Source organism: Nannobrachium achirus, assembly GCF_963921795.1.
Source record: "Nannobrachium achirus genome assembly, chromosome: 5".
Classification (NCBI taxonomy): domain Eukaryota; kingdom Metazoa; phylum Chordata; class Actinopteri; order Myctophiformes; family Myctophidae; genus Nannobrachium; species Nannobrachium achirus.
In genome coordinates, this window is record NC_137814.1 from 19,734,856 (window position 1) to 19,760,639 (window position 25,784).

A 25,784-nucleotide genomic window follows, 5' to 3' on the forward strand; every position below is an offset into this window, starting at 1 on the left:
TGTAATATACATAAAGATACCGTTACAATAAAATACCTGACTTTGCAACCAGTGGTAATGCAATAAAGAAATACTATATTTTGTATATAACTAAATATTCATATTCATATGTTAACATAGTTAGAAACACATACAGGTATCATGTGCTTGCATGGAAACAGACAACGAGCCAGCGTTTTACATCTCCCATTCAAAAGTATGGATTTAGGATCAACTCAACGACTTCAGATACCAAACTTAAGCTTACAGACCAAAGACCCACGACAAGACAAAACCGTTTTAAGCCAGATTCAAACTTTGTCGTAAATCGCTTAAAATAGCTGATCTACGTGATCAGAACGCACAGCAGATGCATGCCTTGTAAGCTTGTAGATCTGCGATTTTGGTGCGTGACTCCACCATTAAACCCTATATGGTGTTAACCCCAGGTTAAGCTTATATATATTCTTTAAACACAGTGCTAGCACAAGAGTACACCGCACAATACAAACGACTGCAACATACTGCATATTCACACACCTGCTTCCACACTGGATGCAGTTTAGGACAAGGGGAATTATTGGTGCATTAGGATTTCAATTCGTGTGCCGTTGTCAGCACCAATAATTCAATACGTAATAGAATTGGCAAATGATACACAAAGTAATATTAGAATCTGTGCTTTCCTTACTTTGTATATGTTCAGACACACCTGTCACGCGCACACGCACGCACGCACATGCACGCACACACACACACACACACACACACACACACACACACACACACACACACACACACACACACACACACACACACACACACACCTATACAGTGATGGAGAAACTGTTGACCAACTGGAGGATAACACTAGATTAAATACACACGTGTACAGGACTCTACAGCACACACATACTGTACATACATAATACACACATACACACATACGATACATTAACTAGTCAGAGTATGAGCCAGGGCCTTCAGACACTGGTGTATATACCGTATACATCCTGCCTAGAGGATGAACTGTCTGGGACAGACAAAGTTAACACACTTAAAAGTCTTGCTTGTGGCAAAAAGGTCTGTTCAGGATGCTGCAGGTATGATTATATATCTGTAGCACTGTGAGCTTCCTCTGTGTAGTTCGGCCTCCTGCCACCGGGGGGGGGCTGCCTACAGGTCATGGCCCATCCTCTCGATCTCATCTATGAGGAAGTCGATGTCCGACTGGGTGGCGGCGGGGTTGGAGATGACCATGCGGAAGAAGTTGACCTTCTGACCCTGAGGCTGGTAGCCCACCATGGTGGTCCCTGACTCCATCATCATGGCCTTGATCTTTGGCGCCACCTGCAGGAGCGGAGGGTTAAAGAAAAAGATCACACCGAGTGTGAAGTGAGCGCTGGTGCTATTTATGTATTATTACGTTAATTGTAGGCTCGCTTTAGCACCCATTCACATTGTCTGGCACCTAAAACTATTTTTTTGTTTTTGAGCTACAAATTTCGTTCAAGCTTCAACTTGTTCAGCTTTACACATTGTTGCTTGTATTTTTCTCATTACCAATTGTTATACTTTTTGAGATTTTGGAAAACACGGTTTCCCAGTGAATTCCTATGGGAAATGCATTTTGTCTTACCATTTATATTACTGCAATCCAAATTTTTTGGCAACTAGTACATACTTTGTGCGTGTTTTCAGCGAGCCCATGCAGTTTCTCTACTAGAGAAACTGCATGGGCTCGCTGAAAACAGTTTGATTAAGCGTACCGCAATTCACCATTTGTCAGCTTTCTGATTGGTCCCTGACTGTCCAACCAGCAGGCTCTTTCTGACTTGTCCCTCCCTGGTTCCGCCTTTTTTATGTTGAATTTGCTAAAACATAATTTTTGGATAAATAAAAACATTTAAAAACATGCCCAGTCACTACACTGCACCTGAGAGGCTCCTTTTTACTGAAACCAAGTTTAAAATGAGAATTGAATACACAAAATAACAATAAGAAACAACTGAATTTCAATGGCAGTGGATGGAGAGAAAGGACTTTTGTCCCACCAAGACACAGCAACCAATGGGAGCGAAGAGGGACTTGACAAAGGGTGAATTAAAGTTTGGCCAATGTGACCCTAGGCGACCCTTTTCTTGGGACAAAGGGACAGAGCCAGATGCAGGAGCGGTTAGCTCCTTTCCGGGTGCACCGAGAATTTGAGCTGAGCTGATCAGAATATGAGCAGAATAAAATCAATTCTCCAGAATACGAAAAGTTTCATATTCCTTGGGTAGATTATGATAGGTATATTTGTGACGGCACGTACCGGTACACTTATAATGTATTAGTTGTGAAACTGAAATAAATCACATGTCTATATAGTGAAACACGACAACATTCCTTATGACCAGTTATAAGGAAGTCTCCAACAAACAGAGGTGTGGTTCAATGGTGGTAGAACATTTGTCAGAGGAAACGTAATCAGTATCCACTATACAGGAGGTGACAGCCTGTATGCCTGACCTGACCCCCTACCCCTCTCAGCGGCCATTTCACATTGTTTAAACTAGTGATGTCGGTGGAAAGCAGACAGGGATTTCATCACTCTTTAATGAGTTTTCTGAAAATACTGCCTGAGCAGAAAGCTGATATATACTAGTTGGACCTGGACCTTGTAAGCCTGTTGTTTTTTTGACAGATGCTATAGGTTTGATGTTTAACTGGTATCCCAGTTTCATTCAGGCACTAAATAGTTTTTCTTTTGTCATTTGTTGACTATAGGCTTCATGCCATTTACTCTGATCTTGCATGATTATTGGTTCCCTTGGTCACAGGGAGGTATAAGGGGACATGCACTTAAGGTGACATTGCCTTATAGCCAAGCCCTGAAGAAGAAAGACTGTTGAAACCGGTCGGTGTTAGTGGCTTTTTTTTTATTGTTTTTTAATATGTAAAAGCCCTATGTTAATAAAGGCTTTTTAGCTGTTCCTTGCCTCATGAGTGTGCTTGAAGACCTTCCCTTGACAGGACCCCTCGTCGATTTAACCTTCTATTAACTTTGAGCACCTCCAACACCGGACTGGAGTCATCACCCTGCTGACAACCCTCTGAAGCACTCGGCTCACCTTGTTCTATTACTCTGATCTTGCATTTCGTCACTGTCGGACCAAAACCTCGTATCTCCAAGTTTCAAATGTATATTCTTTTCCGCGAAGTAAAGCCCTGCTTCATCAGACAAGGCTGTCGCACAAAAGTAGTGAAAACAGCAAATCTACAAGCACACAACGCCTCACGATGCGAGGCGTTGTGTGCTTGTAGATCGGCTGTTTTCACTAGTTTAAATCATTTTAAAAACTAGAAGCTGAGCGTCTAGTCGGCGACCTGGCCAACTCGGGAACGATGTAAATAGGGAATGAATGCCCCGCCCTTTAATGCAAACCCTATTATACCTGTTGTCATAGGACCCGTTTTGACCATCTGTTTGCCTGTGTCCATTTATGCCCATATATGGAGATATCTGTTATCTGTCTGTCTGTCAGCGTCCATTTTATGTCCATATATGGAGATCACTGCAGATATAGTTCTGGGTCCATTTTATGCCCATATATGCCCATATATGGAGATATCTGTCTATTTGCGTCCATTTCATGCCCATATATGGAGATCTCTGTATCTGTCTGTCTGTGTCCCTTTATGCCCGTATATGGAGATCTTTGTGATTCTGCGTAAATTTTATGCCCATATACCGGTATGCCATTTGCGTCCATTTTATGCCCATTTATGGAGATCTCTGTATCCGTCTGTCTGTGTCCCTTTATGCCCGTATATGGAGATCTTTGTGATTCTGCGTCCATTTTATGCCCATATCTGCTATATATGGAGATATTCAGAGATTTTTTGTTGACTCATGTGGCGTACGTGATGTCAGAGCCTTTTATGAGTGATGTCACAATGAGTCAGCGCTTGCGCCGATTTCCTCCGGAACAGCCTGATGTCAACAATCAACCCCGCATAAGGAGATTCCGAACGTTTCGCGCCGGTTCGGGAAAACCGCGCGTCGGGTCGGGTCGAGACCCGGCACTGCACTCCGTGCCGCGGCGGGGAACGCGCGTGCCGAATCTGAAGCCGGTGGGACGAACGGTTCTCGAGATACGCGGATTACAGACACACAGACAGACAGACAGACACGCAGAGACTTCTCGCATTTATAGATAGATGATAAATACAAAACAAACGGTTTTGGACATACAAGGTTTTCACCCGACAACGACGATTTGTAAGTGGATCTGGATAAGAGTGTGTGCTGAATGCCTGTTGGAAATGGACTGTAAATTGAGGAGATGGGTCCCAGGCTGACGGACTGACAGATGTCTTACCCTGTGCAGCTTCTCTCTTCTCTCCTCGCCCTCGGGCATGCCTCTGAGACTGGGTGGAATGTACCAGAAACAAACGTTTGTGTGCTGGGGCTGTGGACAGACAATAAACACTGGCTATCATCACAAACAAACACAAACCAAAGTAATGTTTGAAGCTCAGAGAACCACCATATTGGTCAAATTATGATCATGCAGCCGTCGAATATTCTAAATATATCTAAATATATAATTCGTCTCCATCTCCATGTTTTTGACATTTTTAGCCTGGGGGTATAAGGAACTGCAAGAACTGGCTGACGCAAACAATTTGTTTCCCACCATTACAAGCAGAAATTGTGTGAAGAGAGAAGGTGACTGGAAGTGGTTAAACACCTCTTGGTCGTTTTTGTAGCTGCATTTGAGGCCAATTCAACTTGGATTATAGCTTTGTAGAGTTTGTCATGGCTACAATCACCGGGTGTCGCTTTGTGTCTTCATGTCACTGGCTTCCATCGAAACAATCTGGCTAGCCATTAGGAAAAGGGAAAAACAGCACTTTCTCTGTATTGTTCCTTTTCCTAGCACTACATCTGAAAGAATGGTAGCCTACAGCTTTGTAGCTGCCAGTGTGATCACACCATCAGAGTAAAAATAACACTGACAATGTGACTATGTACTGGTAATGTGTGATTTAGTTAAATGAACTGATTGTTATTGTTGTGTACAGTACTCAAAGGTAACAGTACAGTATTTTGCATTGTGATAGAGACAGAGGAGAGTAGCTCACCACTCCATCAAACACCATCTGGTATCCCTCTCTGTTCTTGATCTTGTTGTACAGGTACTGAGACAGGTCCAAACACTTGTCAATGTGCTGCTCAAACCCTACGGTGCCCTGTAGCGAAGACAATTCAATCCAATTCAACTTTTGCCAACCATTATTACAAACATCATTACTGTACATTCTTGTGTCTGTGTGTGATTGTGTGGTTGTAGATATGTGATTCTGCATGTTTGTCTGTATCTATATATGTATCTGTGTGTATATGTGTGCATGTGTATTATGCATGTAAAATTGTGAGTTTGCATGGATTCTTTGATTGATTGATTGATTGATTGATGTATTTCTGTGTGGTAATATTTGAGAATGTGGATGTGTACTCTATGTGCAATTATGAGTGTATGCGTGTGTACAGGCTACTGTGTTTGTGTACGTATGTTTTGCACTAGGGGTGTAACGATATAGTAACTGAATAGAAAAATAAATTTTAATTTGCAATGATCTACTATGTCGATATGAAAACGCATATATTGTACAGTTTTGGCTTTGTATCGTATCGGTATTGCTTTACAATGCAGATAATCGGCATCGAATCGTTTTGCAGTGCAAATAATTGATATGGAAACTAAGTATTTGTGCTTTGTATTTAGCAATTTTAAGAAGGAAAATGAAAAAGAGGGGTTTACTTTTCCATTCCATATAGCTACTCTTGGTCTATCGATAAATGTGTGTAATCTCTGTGTTCATGTCAAGGTGCAGGTTTGTCCATATGTCTTGAAATATAATGTCCATGTATTTGCTAGAGAATTACAGTGAATTACATTCTTTGATAAAAGATATATTATAATATAATATATATAAATATATTCTTTATTTCTTTGCTAAATAATTACTATATCGATTTTAAATCATTGAATCGAATCATTATCGCATCGCCATGTATCGTATCGTCAACCATGTATTGTGATGCGTATCGTATCGTTTTTAAAATGCATCGTTACACCCCTATTGTGCACGTGTCTATGTGCGTCTCCCTGTCGGCGCTGTGCTTCACCTTGGCCTTCCACATGAGCCAGAACTTGAAGATGTCCACATGGCGGCCACACTGGATGGCCTTGTCCCCTGTGTCATAGGTGACATCATACTGCTTGTCTGGTTGGAACAGGTAGCCAGCACACATGGAGTTACAGCCTGCCAGGATGCCCTGAAGATGCACACGTACAGGTACACACACGGTTAAAACATTTACGGTGTAGCAGTCTTTGTTTTCTTTGTGTGCACATACTGTATGCATGTGTGTGTGCACGTGTGTGTGTGTGTGTGTGTGTGTGTGTGTGTGTGTGTGTGTGTGTGTGTGTGTGTGTGTGTGTGTGTGTGTGTGTGTGTGTGTGTAAAATGGTAAATGGTGCATAGCGCTTTTATCCAAAGCGCTTTACATAGATGGTGCATTACATTCACCCATTCACGCACACATTCATACACCGGTGGCGGAGGAAACCATGCAAGGCACCAACCTACTCACCGGGAGCAATTAGGGGTTCAGAGTCTTGCCCAAGGACTATTCGGGAACCCTCCGTGCTCTAATAACGGTTTCTCTACCCCTGAGCTATGCCGCCCTGTGTGTGTGTGTGTGTGTGTGTGTGTGTGTGTGTGTGTGTGTGTGTGTGTGTGTGTGTGTGTGTGTATGTATGCACGCGTGCGTGCGTGCGTGTTTGGAGAAGTCATTTCCTTTACCCATGATTTATGTCCACTGTGTCTGACAAGTATGTCAACTATGCTGTATGTAACAATGTTCTGCCTTCTATGCACTTCTATGCACTGTGGACGTAAATAAACATTTCAAATGTGTGTGTGTTGGATTACCTTCTCTCTGACCAGGATGGCAGAACACTGTAGAGGCACGCCCATCATTTTATGAGGGTTCCATGTGACAGAATTGGCCCTGAGAAGATAACAGTCGAGGTTATGATCATTTCTCATGGCTCTGGGTACACCTAAATCAGGGACGTGCAGAGAATGTTAGAGGCAGGGGCTGAAATTCCCTCAAAGTGCACTTTTGGCCTAGCGAATCTACAAGCTCACAACGCGCAGAGCTGCAAGGCGCCGACAGCTTGTAGATCAGCTATTTTCGGGGCGCACCCTTTTGCTACTGGATATGCGGCTTACCACATGGATTTCTACACAAAGGACAAATTCTTTCAATGTAAAAATACTGCGTTCAAGCTCAGGAGAGTTCGGACAACGGCAATTTTCCTGAATGCTGCCTTCGGGTATGGCATGGAAAGGGGGGCATTTGCATTTTTTTCACCATAGTAAATGCTGCATTCACGGTTTGAAGAGGGCAGTTTTTTACAGACAGGTAAAAGGGCAGGGTCTCAAGCCCCCTCCGATGTCTATGTGTGCACGCGCCTGGACTGGACTGAGTGAACCGGGAGACAAAACGGTGAATAGGGATGGGACGATATGAAAATTTCATATCACGATTATTGTGACAAAATAAATCGCGATTTATGATATTTATCGCGATAATCAAAATCCATTATCCTGGGGGCGGAACATTTGCCAAAAAATAGCAGATCTACAAACGACGCATTGTGAGCTTGCAGATCGGCTATTTTTTGGCAAAGAAATTTGATAGAGAGTGAAAAAAAGACTGTATCAAGTAAGTATATTATAAGTACCTTTTACCAATTATAGGGGGTTTAAGTGGTACCAGATATGCAGCCTGGCAAATAAAAGCTGAATTGATCCCAGTGCATGACGGAGGACGATATCACGATAAATTAAATCTCCACGATACGATTATCGTGAGTGTTTTTTATCACGATAAACGATAATATAGCGCATCGTCCCATCCCTAATGGTGACCTTCCGATTCCCACTCAGCTACTGTTGTTTATCCCAGTTTGTAACATAACCTTGTTCTATTCTTAGCGCTCTTAATCCCAAGACCATTTAATCCTGTAAGAAATATTCATGACACTTTGACTGCTCTGCATAGGCCTAGAATTATTTACCCAGTGAAAAATAGCAGATATACAAGTAGATCTGCTATTTTTGGAAAAAGTGTGTGCAAATCTTTGAATATATGTAATTTCAAAGCTAACGTTTGTAACTAAAATTTTGCTTCTGGGTGGTCCCTGGAACTAAATATTTTGAGATGGGTGTCCGACTGTCCGTGGCCAAATAAATATAATTTTGGGGGTCCTTCACATGAAAAGGTTTGAGAACCACTGACACAGTAGTCTCTCAAGAACAGACTAACTGAGCTCCAGTTAAGTGAAAAGGACCTTTTCTTTGACGATGGCTAGCCAGATTGCTGACACAGAAACATAGGTTTTTCAAAAAGTCTTAGAAGGATTCAAAAGACACTTATAGAATCGGGTCAAAATTCTAATTTTCACGATTTTTTAAAAATAGCAGATCTACAAGCTTGCAGCGCGGCACTCGGTGCTGCGCTGTGAGCTTGTATATCTGCGTACCCGTTCTGTGTACCCGTTCTAAATGGGTTAAATTATAACTGAATGACATTTCAATCACCTTTCGATCCCGTTGAGCTTATGGCGATGTTTCCTGGACATGAGCAGGCCACCTCCCCATGCTCCCTGTTGAAGGAACACGCAACTTTAACAAGTGTGGGTGCACGCACGCACAAGCACGCACAAGCACGCACCTACGCTAGGCTTGTCACGATATATCTAACTTTAATATGATATTTTTAAAATCTTGATACCATTTTCGATACCACGCAACCACTGCAATTTTAGTGCAATTCTTTGGTGTGAACCAACGAGAGAGGTAAAAACTGAGTATTGATATTATCGATACTATGGAGAAGTCATATTGAAAATCGATACTAAATTCAAAATCGATACTTTTCGATAAATCAATATTTTTCACAACACTAATATACGCACGCATTGACACACACCCATACTTACACACACACTCGCACAAACACACACACACGCGAGGTGCACACACACGCACACGCACACGCACACGCACACGCACACGCACACACACACACACACACACACACACACACACACACAGGAGTGAGCATGCACATTACTCACGTCAACGTGGAGCCACAGGTTGTACTTCTCACAGATGTCAGCGATCTCATTGATGGGGTCGAAGGCTCCGTAGACCGTGGAACCGCCAGTGGCGTTCACAAACAGTGGCACGTAACCCTGCAGTGTGGAGACAGCAGAGTGGATAAGAGACCAAAGCATCCTGTCAATATAGTACTGTAGGTGTGTGAGACAGGAAAGAAAGAAAGAAAGAAAGAAAGAAAGAAAGAAAGAAAGAAAGAAAGAAAGAAGGGACTGACCTTCTGTTTTGCATCAATAATCTTAGCCTCCGTGGCCAAATAAATATCAGTTTGGGGGTCCTTCACATGAAAAGGTTTGAGAACCACTGAACTCAAGAACAGACTAACTGAGCTCCAGTTAGGTGAAAAGGTCCTTTTCTTTGACGATGGCGAGCCAGATTGCTGACATAGCATAGGTTTTTCAAAAAACCTTAGAAGGATTCTAATTTTCAATTTTTTTCAAAAATAGCAGATCTACAAGCTCGCAGCGCGGCACTCGGTGCCGCGCTGTGAGCTTATCTGCTATTTTTCAATAGTTAAAGCATAAAATAATTATACACAAAGAAAAGAAAGAAAGAAAGAAAGAAAGAAGGGACTGACCTTCTGTTTTGCATCAATAATCTTGGCCTCCAGGTCAGCAGGAATGACTCTGCCCCTGAGAGAGAAAGGACAGAAAGGTCATCGTCACACTCACAAACCTGACATGAATTTTCACTGTGGAGAACGGTGGGCAAAAAAAGGAATTTGATTGATTGATTGTTTATTATTGATACAGTGCAACGTTTTGTTCGTTTAGACGTTTTTTGACTGTGGAGAATGAGATCCAAAACCTATAGTTTATAGGCGTGTGTGTTGATTTGATTTTATTCAGCACATTTATAAAAACAATTAAAAAATATATACCGGTATGTATGTACCGGTATGCATCTGGTCTTGTTGAAATACATTTATTTACATTTTCAATTAGTACAGTAGGTGTCCTAACCGACACCAGCGTCTAAATGTCTCAATGGAAGAGCCTCCAACCACTGCTGATGTTCTTATTGCGACCGTAGGTCGCAGATTAGTATGTAAACGGTCACAGCTTGTCCGTATGTGTGTATCTCTGTCTGTCTGTCACGCCTGACACTGTGGTTCTATGGGTTTGTCTGTGCATGGTTATATGGGTTTGTCTGTGGTTCTATGGGTTTGTCGCTCTGACATCATGCTCTGATGTCACTGTGATGTCAGAGGAACCACTCTTAAAAAAAAACTGTTTTCTGAAAAATCTGTTTTTATATCAGTGGTGCTCAAACCTTTTCAAGTATTTGGCCAAAAAAATATATATTCAAAAATGTACACACTATTCAAAAATAGCAGATTTACAAGCACATAGCGCTATGAGCTTGTATATCTGCTATTTTTGAATAGCTAAAGTATAAGATAGTGGTTGAAGCACTTTCCAGGTCTTAAAGGACAACTCCTCCCTAAGTCACTTCTAGGCTCATTTTCCCTACTTATATTGATCCAAAAAGACTGTCCATGGGGTCTATTAGGCAGAAAAGCCCCTGTTGTCCAGTTTCCCCAGCAGAACCCAGCAGCTCTCATGGCATAGAGTGGAGCCTATAAGCCCTATTGCTTTTACAGTATTTGTTGTGGTCAAAAGTGTTTTTATTTTTCATGAATGTGGTACTAGTTGTCATTACAAACACATCCATTCCATCATTGTCCCACAAAAGCCACCACACTCTGCTAAACAGATGTTATGCTTTTATATGTTTTACCAAGTCCCGTAAAAGATGCCCTGTGATTGGCCAGTACAGTCACTTTGATTGGCAGTTGTGCTGATCTGCTCACCCCAAAACATTATTTATGAGATTGTGGTGCCTTTTGTGGGACAACCAATCCCTGGATGTGTTTGTAGTGACAAATAGTAACAGATTCATGAAAAAAATAAATCACTTTTGACCGCAACAAATAGTGTAAAAGCGATAGGCTTATAGGCTCCACTCTATGCTATGAGATATGCTGGGTTCTGCTGGGGAAACTGGACAACAGGGGCATTTCTGCCTAATAGACCCCATGGACAGTCTTTATGGATCAATATAAGTAGGAAAATTAGCCTAGAAGTGATTTAGGGAGGAGTTGTCCTTTAAGTCCCAAATTCTGATTGATTGATTGATTGAAACCTTTATTTATTCTCGAAAAGAGCATTGAGGTTCACCCTCATTTGCAATGCTGACGAGATTACAAACACAAAGATCAACAATTAAGACATACAAATATACAACAACAACAAGAAATAAAAGAAACATCATAGGGAAATAGTAGATTAAAAACAATTGCATACTGAGGTAGAGAGATTTAAGAGCATGTTATTAAATTGACCATAGGATATTGGAGCATTAATTTTTAGAATGCATTGTAGATTGTTCCATGAAACGGGAGCATCAACGCAAAAAGCAGTTTCCCTAGTTCGGACTGAACAGGTGGAACCTTAAGTGAAAGCCAGTCACTTGAGCGAGTCTGGTAAGTAATTTTCTTCCAGTCAAGTAGTAGAGTGATATAGGGTGGTAACCTCCCATCGATAGCTTTAAAAATAAACTGGTGCCAGTGCCTTGTTCTTCTCTCAGCAAGGGATGGCCAGCCTACTCTCTCATAGAGGGTTCAGTGGTGGGTATAGTAGCCTTCACCAGTGATAAATCTAAGTGCTGAGTGGTAAACTGTATCAAGGGGTAAAAGGGTAGTAGGGGCAACATTTCTAGATTACATCCCCATAATCTAATACTGACATAAAGACAGCTTCCACAATCCTTTTCCTGCAGATCATTGGGAAGTTGACTTTATTTCTATATAGAAAGCCAATTTTCTGTCTTAGTTTAGTATTAAGTTCTGTCCGTCAGTCTGTCAGTCTGTCAGTCTGTCACACATCACACTTTTACCCTGCTCATATCTCCGCAACCGTTGCCCCGATCCATGCCAATTGTCACATGCCCCTCTTCTAGCGCCACCATGAGGCCGATTCTTGCAAAACACATTTTTGGACACTGCTCCTACAGATTTTGCCCTAAATCACGCAAATCGGTACAGAGTATGTCTACACTCATCTCATGAACATGGATCTGTCCCATATAGCGCCACCATCAGGCCGATTCTTTCAAAGACATTTTGGACACTGCTCCTACACATTTTGGCCTAAAATCACGCTGTGACCTGACGGTCGCTTATCTCCCGATTAGGGAGTCTTACTGGTGATTAAATGTAAGTTTATCGTCCAGTGTTTATTCTAGTGTTAAAGCTCCAGTGGTTTAGCATCCAAGATGTTTAGCATTCTTTGACATTTACTATGGAACAGCTGGTACTACTCTTAACACGAAACATGACATGTCATTTAATTGTGGAGATGTTTTATCTCAGAGAACCTCAGATAAGGCATCACTGCCTTGTTTGGTCTACATACAACTGAAGAACAAACTGGTCTGACTGAGGCAGACAGCATCAGTGGTGTGTTCTAGACTTTTTTTGAGGGCATACTATAATCTATGATCCGCAGCTATTCGTGTGGCCAGGGCAGACGCCAGTGTATAATGCCTATCAAATACGCTACTTTGAAAGGTTCACGAGGGCAGACGCTATTCATACCGTATTTTTATTTCCGACAGCAGACGCCGTATACGTGCTTTACAGGTAGAACACAGCACTGGACAGCATGGACGATGATAGAGGTGGTCATCTATCTATAAATGCGAGAAGTCTCTGCGTGTCTGTCTGTAATCCGCGTATCTCGAGAACCGTTCGTCCCACCGGCTTCAGATTCGGCACGCGCGTTCAGTGCAGTGCCGGGCCTCGACCCGACCCGACGCGCGGTTTTCCCGAACGGGCGCGAAACGTTCGGAATCTCCTTATGCGGGGCTGATTGTTGACATCAGGCTGTTCTGGAGGAAATCGGCGCAAGCGCTGACTCATTGTGACATCACTTCATAAAAGGCTCTGACATCACGTACGCCACATGAGTCAACAAAAAATCTCTGTGAGTGTGTATGTATGTAATCCATGTATCTCGAGAACCGTTCGTTCCACCGGCACGCACGTTCTCCATATATGGGCATAAAATGAATGCCCGTATGCAGAGCTGATGTCTGACATCAGAGTTTTCCGCAACCGGTACTGTGTGTGCAGAGATCTTCATATATGGGCATAAGTGGACAAAGACAAACAGATGGTCAAAACGGGTCCTATGACAACAGGTATATTGGGGTTTGCATTAAAGCATTCATTCCCTATTTCAAATTCGGCACGCGCGTAAAATGGACGCAGATAGACAGATATCTCCATATATGGGCATAAAATGGACCCAGAACTATATCTGCAGTGATCTCCATATATGGACATAAAATGGATACCAACAGACAGACAGATACAGATATCTCCATATATGGGCATAAATGGACACAGGCAAACAGATGGTCAAAACTGGTCCTATGACAACAGTATAATGGGGTTTGCATTAAAGGGCGGGGCATTCATTCCCTATTTACATTGTTCCGAGTTAGCCAGGTCGCCGACTAGACGGGCGGCCCAGCTTCTAGGGGTAATAATAATAATTTATTATTATTATTAACAGTATATCAGACATAGCGGTTTTCTGGATACTCAAAGATTCTTGTGAGACCATCCTTATATGGGTGCGATCATTCTGGAAGTCTACCAACAAACGACTGCCCCAAGGCAAGCCAATAGAATACTTACTGACCCATCCCATGTTACAGTATACACGCTCTATCAGCTACTGCCCTCTAGAGTCCCTTGTCGCACATTTAAATAGCTATAAAAATGTATTTATCTCTGGGTCAATAAAATCTTTAAATACCAGAATATAAGAAAAGGATGAGGCCAGGATAGACCCTGGGGCAGGGGTGGGCAACTTTGATGATGGCGAGGGCCACTATATTTCCACCTTCACTCCAGAGGGCCACATTGCATATTGCTACGTCCTACTTTGTCATTCTAGTATCTCATACAAAAGAAGCAAAAATAGCCTGCGATGCGTTTTGAGCTTGTAGATCGGCTATTTTTTGTTATTTTTGAATTGGAATCCTGAAATGTAACATTTTGATTTCATTTGAAAGGCATTTAGTTATATACTCATGTTAACTTTATGAACTTAAATACAAATACATTGGACAAAAAAAAATACATTTTAATACTACTATACTAGTCATTAAGCTGCTAATATAGAATGAATTAAAACAGGTCATGTTTGGAATTGTAACAGCTGAAATCAATAATACATCAGTATTCCAGTATTAACCTGCGGGCCACATTAAGTGAAGGTGGGGGCCGCATGTGGCCCCCGGGCCGCCAGTTGCCCATGTATGCCCTGGGGGATCATTTTTTTATTAAAGATATATTTGTGTACATTATTGCTTTTATTGATTGATGTGTTTGTCTAGGTGCTTTTAGGAAACTTGCTGTACGTTTTTATTTACTAACATCTTTGTATGGTGTATGCAGAATGTTTGTATTTTACGGTTGCAACATGCGTGAAATCCCACATTTTCCAGATTGTGGGACAATGAACTTAATCTTGAAGTCAGTCATTCAATTATCTAAAACAATGATGATCTCACATATGCCGTGTGGGAGATCCGGGTTACAATGATAATACAATGACTTCAGGACATCAAACTTTAGTATTAGAGCTTTAACACGTACCTCTCATCAGTACTGAGCAGAATGACGTTCTCACTGCCAAAGCCCAGAGCAGCACCGGCCTTCTTAATGGAATAGTGGCTCTGTTGGAACACACAACAACACAAGCAACTCACTCACACAACGTAAAACTACAACAAGCAGTGTGTGTGTGTGTGTGTGTGCGCGTGTGTGTGTGTGTGTGTGTGTGTGTGTGTGTGTGTGTGTGTGTGTGTGTGTGTGTGTGTGTGTGTGTGTGTGTGTGTGTGTGTGTGTGTGTGTGCACTCGCTCGTGAATGTGTGCGTGTGTGTACTAATTGAAAATGAAGATGTGGCTAGATGGCATAATATGTCACTGAATACAAAAATAAGATGTGACACAAGGTAGAAGTTCCATTAAAATAGCCATTGGCTTGATTGGAACAGGGTGCTGAGGCCTAATGATTCTGTGGGACTTTTGCAATGGCCTCAATCTACAGTCATCGAAGCATAGCCCTCATTCCATTACATGTAATGATGAGAGAGAGAGAGAGAGAGTGTGTGTGTGTGTGTGTGTGTGTGTGTGTGTGTGTGTGTGTGTGTGTGTGTGTGTGTGTGTGTGTGTGTGTGTGTGTGTGTGTGTGTGTGTTTGACCATGTGTATTGTGTGTGTCTGTATGTTTGTGTCTGTATGTTTGTGTGTGTGTGTGTGTCTGTATGTTTGTGTGTGTGTGTGTGTGTGCGCGCGTGCGTGCACGTGAGTATAAGTGTGCCTCTGCCTGATGACCAAAAGCCTAATATCTCCCCTGGTCAAGAGGGAATTCCCCTCAAGGCTAGTGGTTAAGATGTGATGTTGGCTTTCCATGCAGAAGACCCGGGTTTGATTCCCGGGCGTTACATGTGCATGTGTCCATACAGTATGTGTGTGTGCAGGGGCGTCACAAGGGGGGTGGAAAGTGGGACTGAGTTACGAGGGTCCAAGATAGAGGGGCCTTAATTATTTTATGCTTTAGCTGCTTGTAGATCTGCTATTTTTGAAAAGTCGTGAAAATGTGTGCAAATCTTTGAATATATGTAGTTTTCAAGCGAACATTTGTAACTCAAATTTGGCTTCTGGGGGGGTCCCTGGAACAAAATATTTTGAGATGGGGGTCCGTGGCCAAATACATATCATTTCGGGGGTCCTTGACATGAAAACGTTTGAGCACCACTGACATTGAAACATAGGTTTTTCAAAAAGCTTCAGAAGGATTTGAAAATTTCAAAGACTTTTCACGATAAAAAAAAATAAAAATAGCAGATCTACAAGCTCACAGCGCGGCACTCGGTGCCGCGCTGTGAGCTTGTATATCTGCTATTTTTCAATATTCAAAGCACTAAATAACGCTAATCATGCGTTCCCAGTCTAAATGGGTTAAACCCCTTCCCCCTATGAAGAACATTCATGGGGGGCCCGCAGTGAATCCTTGAATTTGGTGCGACGCCCCTGCATACAGTATGTGTGTGTGTGTGTATGTGTGGTGCGCGGTCACGTACGTGTTCCGACGTGAAGAGGACGAGGCGCGGAGCGGCAGACATGCCCTTGGTCTTCACCTCGGGGAAGTAATGGTAGCGTGCGATCATCACACTGTACATGTTAGAGATGGCGCCCCCTGTTGAGCAGATACACACACACACAATCTTAGCATACTGTATACAGTACATAGTAAATTATAATTATCATATTCATGTTGGCTGAGACACACACACACACACCTACACGAGTATAGCGTGTATACTGCGTATGTGTTCATATCATACTAAGAAACAAGAAACAAGTAACATAGGCCTAGAGAAAGGGTGGGGTCCTCAGAGATTCTACAGGGGGGCCGCCAAATCTGTGTGTGATAGAAACTTTTTTCTCCTTCTTTATATTAACCATTTGAACCCTAGCGTCCATATTCTGAGAACTTTAGCCAAAAATAGCAGATCTAAAAGCTCACAACGCCTCGCGCTGCGAGGAGTTGTGAGCTTGTAGATCGGCTATTTTTGGCTAAGAGGTTTGGTGTTGAGGGGAAAAAGAACAAAAGAACAGACTAAGTACAGAGTGAATTTCACAGAAAGGTCAAGTTTATTAAGTATTGACGGTTCAAGTACAGTAACACAAATTGACATGAATCCAAAATACACTGATGATTGTGCTGTCAATCAATGAAACTATATGGAATCTATGAAAAGGGGTCTGAAAACGTTCAAGACCCCTGGCATATACAGTATATCCAAGGAGTGTATGGATTGGACAAACACACACACGCAAACGTACATGCACGCGCACGCACGCACACACACGCACACACACTTGCATATATACTTAAAGTGCTGACCTGGTGAGAATATGCCGTCCCCCTCCCCGCCAGGCCATCCAATCATCTCTCTCATCTTCTTCAGAGTGAGCTGTTCCATCAACACAAACACGGGAGCGATCTCGTAGGTGAACCTGTCAGGCAGAGAGCATCCGTTCACAAACATCACTCACTGTCTCCGTCTGCCCTGTTCAATCAATAATCATTTGTGTTCCTGTCATCAAAAGGCTGTTTTTTTTTCTTCCCGTGGACCTGTATGCATACTTGCATTAGCATACAGCTGCAGACCACAAGTGCATGAGCGCGCGAAAATGCATAATGCACACACACACACACACCCACACCCACACGTGCACAGCACACATATTGTATATCGTCGTTGTCAGGTGAAAACCTTGTATGTCCAAAACCGTTTGTTTTGTATTTATCATTTTTAAAATGATTTAAACTAGTGAAAACAGCCGATCTACAAGCACACAACGCCTCGCACCGCGAGGCGTTGTGTGCTTGTCGATCTGCTGTTTTCAATACTTTTGTGTGCGACGGCCTTGTATGATGAAGCAGGGCATTACTTCGCAGAAAAACTTACACATTTGATACTTGGAGATACAAGGTTTTGGCCCGACAACGACGACACGTGGCATTCAGCTGTGGAAGACGTAACTCAATTTTTTTTACTTCAGTAAAAGCAATAAAACAATGTAGAAATACTCTGTGACGACTAAAGGGCCTGCATTCAAAATGTTTACTTGAGTAAAAGTGCAAAGTTATTACACAACTGCATACATATATACCAGGGGTCCGGGACCCCTGGCCTAGGGGGTCCTCAGAGTTACTACAGGGGGTCTTTGTGTGATAAGAACTTTATTTTTTCTACACTAACCACTTGAACCCTAGTATCCCTATTCTGTGGAACATTAGCCAAGAATAGTAGATCTACAAGTGAGCTTGTAGATCTGCTATTCTTGGCAAAGATGTTTGGTAAAAGAAAAGCAGACTAAGTATTGTCGGTTCAACATCGTTCAACATCTAAAAATACACATTAAACCAACAACCTGATGATATTTCTGTCAAATAAGTCTAAGCTGTCTCAGAAATCTGCAACACAATTTAATGCAATACGTAGTGGGGGTCCATGCTTTCTCTCTCTCTTGGCTAAGGGGTCCTTGGCCTGAAAACATTGAAGACCCCTGATATATACTATATCCTACACGTGCTGGCTTTCCATTAGCCTTGCTATACATTTCCATCAGCATGTGTAGCACCAACTAGAGCTCGTGCTGACTAGGGGGGGTATGAGCTCATTAAAAAAAGGCTCTGATAGCAAACATTCATATTCAAATCCACCAGAGCAACACTCAACGGGTTTAATTAAAAGCACACAAAGCGCTGATCACTATCTGTCAATGCCTGCCAATCCCAGCGATTGACAGCTCAGAGAGCATTGTGTGTGGTGAGCGAGTGAGAACACGGCGGAAAGGAGCTGGAATCCGTGTTTGAGGGAGATAGCGGGTTTCTTTTAACCCCTACGTGACGTGAGGGAGGGGCAATGATGAGGGGAGCGTGCCATTCATTGGCAGGGGCGTCGCACCAAATTCTGGGCTCTTGGGTACAAGGATTCACTGCAGGCCCCCCACGAATGGAGGGGGTTTAACCCATTTAGACGCATTATGTTGCATTATTTTGTGCTTCTATTGAAAAATAGCAGATATATAAGCTCACAGCGCGGCACCGAGTGCCGCGCTGCAAGCTTGTAGATCTGCTATTTTTGAAAAATCGTGAAAACATTTCAAATCCTTCTAAGGTTTTTTGAAAAAACTATATTTCTATGTCAGTCGCCCTCAAACTTTTTCCTGTGAAGGACCCCCAAAATTATATGTATTTGGCCACGGACCCCCATTCGCTTAAAAATACATAATATTGAAAGATTTGCACACATTTTCACGACTTTTCAAAAATAGCAGATCTACAACCTCGCAGCGTGGCACTCGGTGCCGTGCTGTGAGCTTGTATATCTGCTATTTTTCAATAGCTAAAGTATAAAATAATTAAGGCCCCTCCACCTTTGGCCCTGGTAACTCAGTCCCACTTTCCCCCCCCCTTGTGACGCCCCTGAACCCCAACATTACATGACGTGAGGGAGGGGCATTGATGAGGGGAGTGCGCTGTTAATTTCATACATTTATTAGAGACAAAACTAAAATCTGCTGCAAATATATCCTTTAAACACTGAGAATTTTATTATTTGCATTTACAGCCGAGTCAAGTCGCAATTCCTTGTCCCTTCTCCCTCTCCTCACTGGCTGACAAGCCATCCCACCCACTCACAAACACACACGCAGGCACGCAGGCACGCACGCACGCAGGCACGCACGCACGCACGCACGCACGCACGCACGCACGCACACACGCACACACACACACACACACACACACACACACACACAGAGGACTAAGTGCCCTGTACTTTAATGAGGCCAGTTACACAACACCCCCACCCAACATGAACGCAACACCCTACACTGCCATCTAAAACAACACAGCTCTGTCTGTCTCTCATCCGCCTGTTCGTTCCCTGTTTCTTTGCTCTTCATAAGACCTATAATTCATACGCCCTCGCGTGAAAGTGTCGCTTGCCGACAACAACATCTCTTGTGAACGACATTGAGTTTGAAAGACCAGTTCTTTGCGGCAAGCGACACTGGCATCGAACAACAACAGTGTCTAAATCGAGCTTAAGTAGGACAGGGTCAGACAGTCGGTACACCAAGGACGGTGATGATGAGGGAAAAAATGCTGCGGTTGAGAGAGAGAGAGAGAGATGGAGCCAGAAACAGAGATAAAGGATACAGTGTGTGAATGGCTGTGGGGAAGAGGGGGGAGAGGATGCTCAAAGCGTGACAGAGACCAACAAAGGAAGTATAGGAGGAGATGACACGAAAGTAACGAGAGAAAAGAACAGAGGCGAGAAAAGGGATGTGACGTGTAAAAGAAAGGGAGAAAGAGAAAGGCAGTGAATGGCAGGGGCTGAGAACCTATAGCATGGATGTAAAGGAGAGAAAATGAGGGTCGGGGAAGACTATCGGAGAGAGAGAGAACATGCTGAATGTTAATTTACAGTTTTTCACGATTGTTAACACACGTTTCTCAATACAATAACTAGCTTTCTCAAAACTGCACACACAAAATTTAAAACATCACACACAAAATGCTAAACCTCACACTCCCTTCCCAAGAAGACTCTTTGCCATCAAATCGATGACTCCTTGCCATCAAATCACTTAACTGTGTTCACAAAATGGAATGACACATACCAGTCTATGCATACACAACTAAGCATTTGCTGCACACAACTAAGCATTTGCTGCGCACTACCAATCATTTACACACTGCAGTGCAAAATTGAAAACACAATCGTCAAAATGGAACACACCATATGAATGACAATGACTCTGGAGTAAGAGCTATTTCTCCTTTTGTAAAATGACTCAGTGTAGGCCTACTTTTTTATAGTCAAACATAAAACAGCACACAAATATGCATCCAAAAAGTTTTATTTTGGTACATGATTTACAGTCGATTTAGGCATCATGCCTCCGGTCAGAGATGTGCACAAAATACATTCTTTCAAAATACTTGGTCAGTACTTGGTCTAATACTGACCAGGATACTGTCACCAAGATACAATCCTGGTGACAATATCCTGGTATTTGTATCTTTGTATTTCAAATCATTTTTTGTATTTTGTGCGCATCTCAGCCTCCGGTTCCTGTTTCAATGTTCAGTTGTGCAACAACTGAACATTGTGTGTAGTGTTTAGACAACAATGTGGTGTGTAGCCTAATTGACATCAGACTTGAATGTGTAGAATTTTGAATAGTTGTGTGTTGTAGGTTGATACTTTGAGCTTTTACTTGAGAAGTGTGTGCAACAACCGAACATTGTGTGTAGTGTATTGTATAGAAGTAGACAATAAGATGATGTATAATTGAGGTCAGAGTGTAAAGAAGAAAAATCTGAGTCTAATGCAGAAAAAAAGAGAGCATTATTTATTAAAAAAATCTGGTATCTAAACAATAAGATACCAAACCTGTGCTATGTCATCTTGACTCTATCTATAATATGAGATGGTCAGAACAATATGCTAGAACAATAATGTCATATCTTAAGGGAAAGGGTGAACAACAGAATAACAATATATGGAATTAATCTACTATAATTCCTCCTCAAGCAGAGCCCAATTATGACTGATGGGACCGATGTGGAAGTGTCAGCTTCAAAAAAGAATATAGAAAGGAAAAGATTATGTGGAACCTAATCTCATAACTTTAATATTGCACCATATTGTGTCTTTTTCTTCAAATAGAACAAAATCGCATTATACAAGGGACGGACATGGTGCACCTCTTTACAATTCTCCCTCCCTTTCTGACAGTCATTTCACGCTATAAAGACAATAATGGAGATCATTATCACAATCAGAGCCAATCATTGGTCTTTTGAGGGTGAAAATTACCCCTCAGTCACCTGCCCCTCTCCGGGGACGGCCCCTAAATGCCCTTATTATCCTCATCAAGGGCACTGAGGGTGTGTTTGCGTGCGTGCGCGCACGCGTGTCTCACCAAACCCCTGACACCCACCCACCCCCCAGCTCTTAGAACCTCAAAGGGCCATTGAGTCTGTCTGTATCCATGGGGACAATGGAGTGGGAATGAGCGCTCTCCGCGGGGAGCGCGCTGCAGCCAGTTGCCACAGTGTGACAGGGCTTGCTGTGCAGCTGGGGGACATTGTGTGTCAGTGTGGGTCCCAGCTGGCCTATCTGCTAAGACCAGCTCACAATGAGCCCGCAGTCAATGGTCTGGAAAACCCTCGCTGCTCTATCTGGGACAGCCAGAGCTGGTGCGGGAAAAGAGAGGGTGATGTGTGTGTGTGTGCGTGTGTGCGAGTGTGCGTGCGTGCGTACATGCGTGCATTTGTGTGTGTGTGTGTGTGTGTGCACGCGCGCACAGGCGTGTTCACAAATGCTTGCGTTCACGTCTCTCCCAGGGCATTCTTCCAACCGGGAGATGACATAGAACAAGTTCTCCATAAGAGGGCGGTTTCTTAACCTAATGTTTAAGAAACGGCCAAATGAAGTGCCTCGATTTATCGAATTTTCCTCCAGCATGCATGGTTTTATACAATGATCTGGTCCTCAGCTCGCTTCTGCTCTGATTCCAGACTGAAGACAGCATAATAGCTAATACTGTATTGACGGTTCATTGATGTCTACAGTTTGTTCTCATGCAGTACATGATCCAGCCTCATGTACATAAAAGCTTCTGCACATTTTCTGTTAAGATGGAGCATGAAACTGTGCATCAGATGAAAATGACGTTATGTATAGGAATGTAGGCCTGTAACCAGTGCTGTGTTCTACCTGATACTTGGGTCTACGCTGTATGCTGTGACGAAAATAATTTGAAAAAGCGCATGCCCGGGGCGCCCGGTGGCCTACTGGTCTATGCGCATACCATATAGGCATTGATGCCTGGCGGCGTCGCCGGTTCGATTCCCGATCCGGACGACCTTTGCCGCATGTCTCTCCCCATCTCTCCCCCCGTTTCCTGTCAGACTACTGTACTATCCAATAAAGGCATAAAAGCCAAAAAAAAAAAAAAAAAGAAAAAGCGCATGCCCTTGTGAACCTCTCAAAGTATCTGATAGGCATTATGCATTGGCGTATGCCATGGCCCCAGGAATAGCCAAGGATCGTAGATTATAGTATGCCCTCAAAAAAATCCTAGAACACACCACTGCCTGTAACTGCTTTCAAAGCAACATCTCTCTGATTGAACCATCGAGCTAAGATTGAACAACATGTGTGTGCATGTGCCGTGCCGTGCCGTACCGTACCATACCACAAACCTCTAGGTTATTTCACCATGTGTATGGAGTTTGTATTATGTTTTGTTACAGAGTGTTCATATCATAGTGGAGCGCCGTGTAACTGTGAACTCAGATCAATATGTAATCACAGCATGCAGCCCTGAGGCGGAGGTCTGTGCAGAGTCTGATACATACAATATAAGTACAGAACCAGGTCAATACAGGCCTCCACAGGACCCGACCCGCACAAACCATTTACATAACTGCCCTCTGAGGCCATTTTTGACCTGTTACGTATACGACAGAACTGAGGGGAACACACCGCGGCCAAAAACAACCAGCTCATCTTTTGTTATGCTTTCAGGAGTTAATGATCTGCGACAGGGGCTGCAAATGGGAAATCCCACCACTGACGTGACATGACATGTCAGACCACACTGGAAAACAAATCTGCATTTTCTGTTATCCTTTTAGCTCAAATGTCTGACTGCATCGTGTTGTTTGCATTTCTGTCTAATAAAGTATTCAATCAATCAATGTTTGTTCTTTTATTCGTACACTCTCTGATTTAGTGTAGACTAGAGGTATTCCCCTGGCATGGAAACGTGTCACGCATACAAGCATGCATACACCGTAAGATGACAACAAGTAACCAGGGACGTGCAGAGAATGTTAGAGAGGCAGGGGCTGAAATTTCTAAAGGGGCCTTTTGGTGAAAATATCAAAAATAATTGACCTCCAAGCTCACAACGCGTCGCGCTGCGACGCGTTGTGAGCTTGGAGGTCTGCTATTTTCAGTGCTTGATATCACTCTGAGCTAAGCATAATCGAGTGAATACTGGAGATGTGATGTAACGGCATGGATTTCTACACAATTCTTTCAACATAAAATGCTGCATTCGAGTTCAGGACCGTTTGGATTTTGCATTTCTTAACCATAGTAAAAACTGCATTCATGGTCTGGAGAGGGGCACTTTTTACAGACGGGTAAAAGGGCAGGGTCTCAAGCCCCCTTTGGTGTCTATGTGTGCATGTGCCTGCGGATGACTCACATGTTGGTGTTGGCTGTGGATGTGAGCCACTCGCCAGCCAGTCCAATGATGTCCAGACCAGTGGATAACTGGTTAAAAAAGCGTGGGTGGCCTGTGAGGAGATAAGACACGTTAAAACCAATACTGTGGATATAAAGCGTGGTCATTTTGGTTTATCTTTGACCATTTTCCAGATGCATGAATGTTTTCAACATTTATGGGTTTAATCACTGTACTGCATATTTTACTGCATATTTTGAGAGAGCTTTATTGCTATGAAAATTAGGTCACCCTGTTTTATATAAATGGGAAAGGGGGAAAAAAAGAAGTCCTTCCTGTAGTTGAGAGAGCTATATAAAAGGACATGTAATGGCTTCTCTTCCCTGCAGGCAAAAGCATTCTTATGAAACAAACGGTCATAGAAATGCCAGTTCCTCCCTTCACTGTTCATATATGCACTCAAAATATGGCTCTCCCTCCATTTTGGTTTTGCACGTCAAAGATGCATTGTTGAGTCTGGGTAATTCCACCACTAACAAGAGAATATGACAGATTCTAAGGTAGGCAGCCTACATTCACGGAGCAATCTGCCTTTGGCCAGTGGCTTAGAGAGAATTGAGCCATGTTAATGTTATCCATATATCGCCACTGTCGGGCAGAAACCTCGTATCTCCAAGTTTCACATTTGTACATTTTTTTCGCAAAGCAAAGCTCTGCTTCACCATACAAGGCCGTCGCACAAAAGTAGTGAAAACAGCAGATCTACAAGCACACAACGCCTCGCGGTGCGAGGCGTTGTGTGCTTGTAGATCGGCTGTTTTCACTAGTTTAAATCATTTTTAAAATGATAAATACAAAACAAACGGTTTTGGACATAGGTTTCCACCCGACAATGAAGATATGCAAAGAAAGAAATAAGACGATTCAAATGATCTACTAGGCTAATTGTATTTTAAATAAAAAACGATTATAAATAAAGCGTTTGTAAAATAAACGAATGAATAAATAACCCTAACAGATCATTCTAACATAATTGCACACGAATAAATAGCTGGAGGGGAAAACAAACGAGCGATTTCCTTTTGTGCTTCATGTTTCAGCACCACGGACAGCTCATTTTTCAAAACCAGGGACAGCTCTCCGCTCATGTCAAAGCCTGACAAGGCATTGCTTTTGTCCCATTTTCCTTTGGCCGAAAATAGCAGATCTACAAGCTGCACAACATATCCCGATGCGATTGGGAGCTCGTAGATTGGCTTTTTTCGGCGCGGTGTGTAGCTACGGCAATTAGTAGGTTATAAATCATGCGTTCTAAACTCTCTGTGTGTTCAGAACTATAGGCGCGCGCACATAATTTATGAGTGCAAATGGCCGGTGAATTAAGTGGTGGAATACACTGCTACTGCTTATAAAACCCAAGGGAGCGTTTGGCCGACGTTGGCTCTAACAGCTTGAAACAGCCGCGCACACACTGCGAGCCCCGCAGGCGACACTTGCTTTAATAAGTCGAGGCAAGCAGAGGAGGATGTCAAGTGAATTACCAGGGGGGCGATAAGGCAGTCATTGGAATAGGCTGTAGACTATCAGGGGAGCAGACTGATTAAATGGTTTGTGTATCGTTCAGCTTAACGCGAGACCAATGGTTCCCAAACTCTGGGTCGAGACCCATTTGTGGGTCACGGACCCATTTTTATGG

The 25,784-nt window shown here is 42.9% G+C and overlaps 1 protein-coding gene across 1 annotated transcript in view; it reads right to left on the bottom strand.

The window, feature by feature from the left end:
- Positions 1 to 1,155: 1,155 nt before the first annotated feature.
- LOC308284665 (glutamate decarboxylase 1-like) overlaps positions 1,156 to 25,784 on the bottom strand; it is a gene marked incomplete at both ends in the record, with an annotated part of 33,062 nt that continues 8,433 nt past the window's right edge. Inside the window, 12 exons of the mRNA XM_080725364.1 lie at positions 1,156 to 1,329; positions 4,344 to 4,433; positions 5,110 to 5,217; positions 6,158 to 6,307; positions 6,967 to 7,045; positions 8,644 to 8,708; positions 9,183 to 9,299; positions 9,800 to 9,854; positions 14,894 to 14,973; positions 16,384 to 16,499; positions 17,211 to 17,323; positions 24,110 to 24,200. Coding sequence (XP_080581490.1) covers positions 1,156 to 1,329; positions 4,344 to 4,433; positions 5,110 to 5,217; positions 6,158 to 6,307; positions 6,967 to 7,045; positions 8,644 to 8,708; positions 9,183 to 9,299; positions 9,800 to 9,854; positions 14,894 to 14,973; positions 16,384 to 16,499; positions 17,211 to 17,323; positions 24,110 to 24,200 — 1,238 coding nt within the window. The remainder of the gene's footprint in view (positions 1,330 to 4,343; positions 4,434 to 5,109; positions 5,218 to 6,157; positions 6,308 to 6,966; positions 7,046 to 8,643; positions 8,709 to 9,182; positions 9,300 to 9,799; positions 9,855 to 14,893; positions 14,974 to 16,383; positions 16,500 to 17,210; positions 17,324 to 24,109; positions 24,201 to 25,784) is intronic.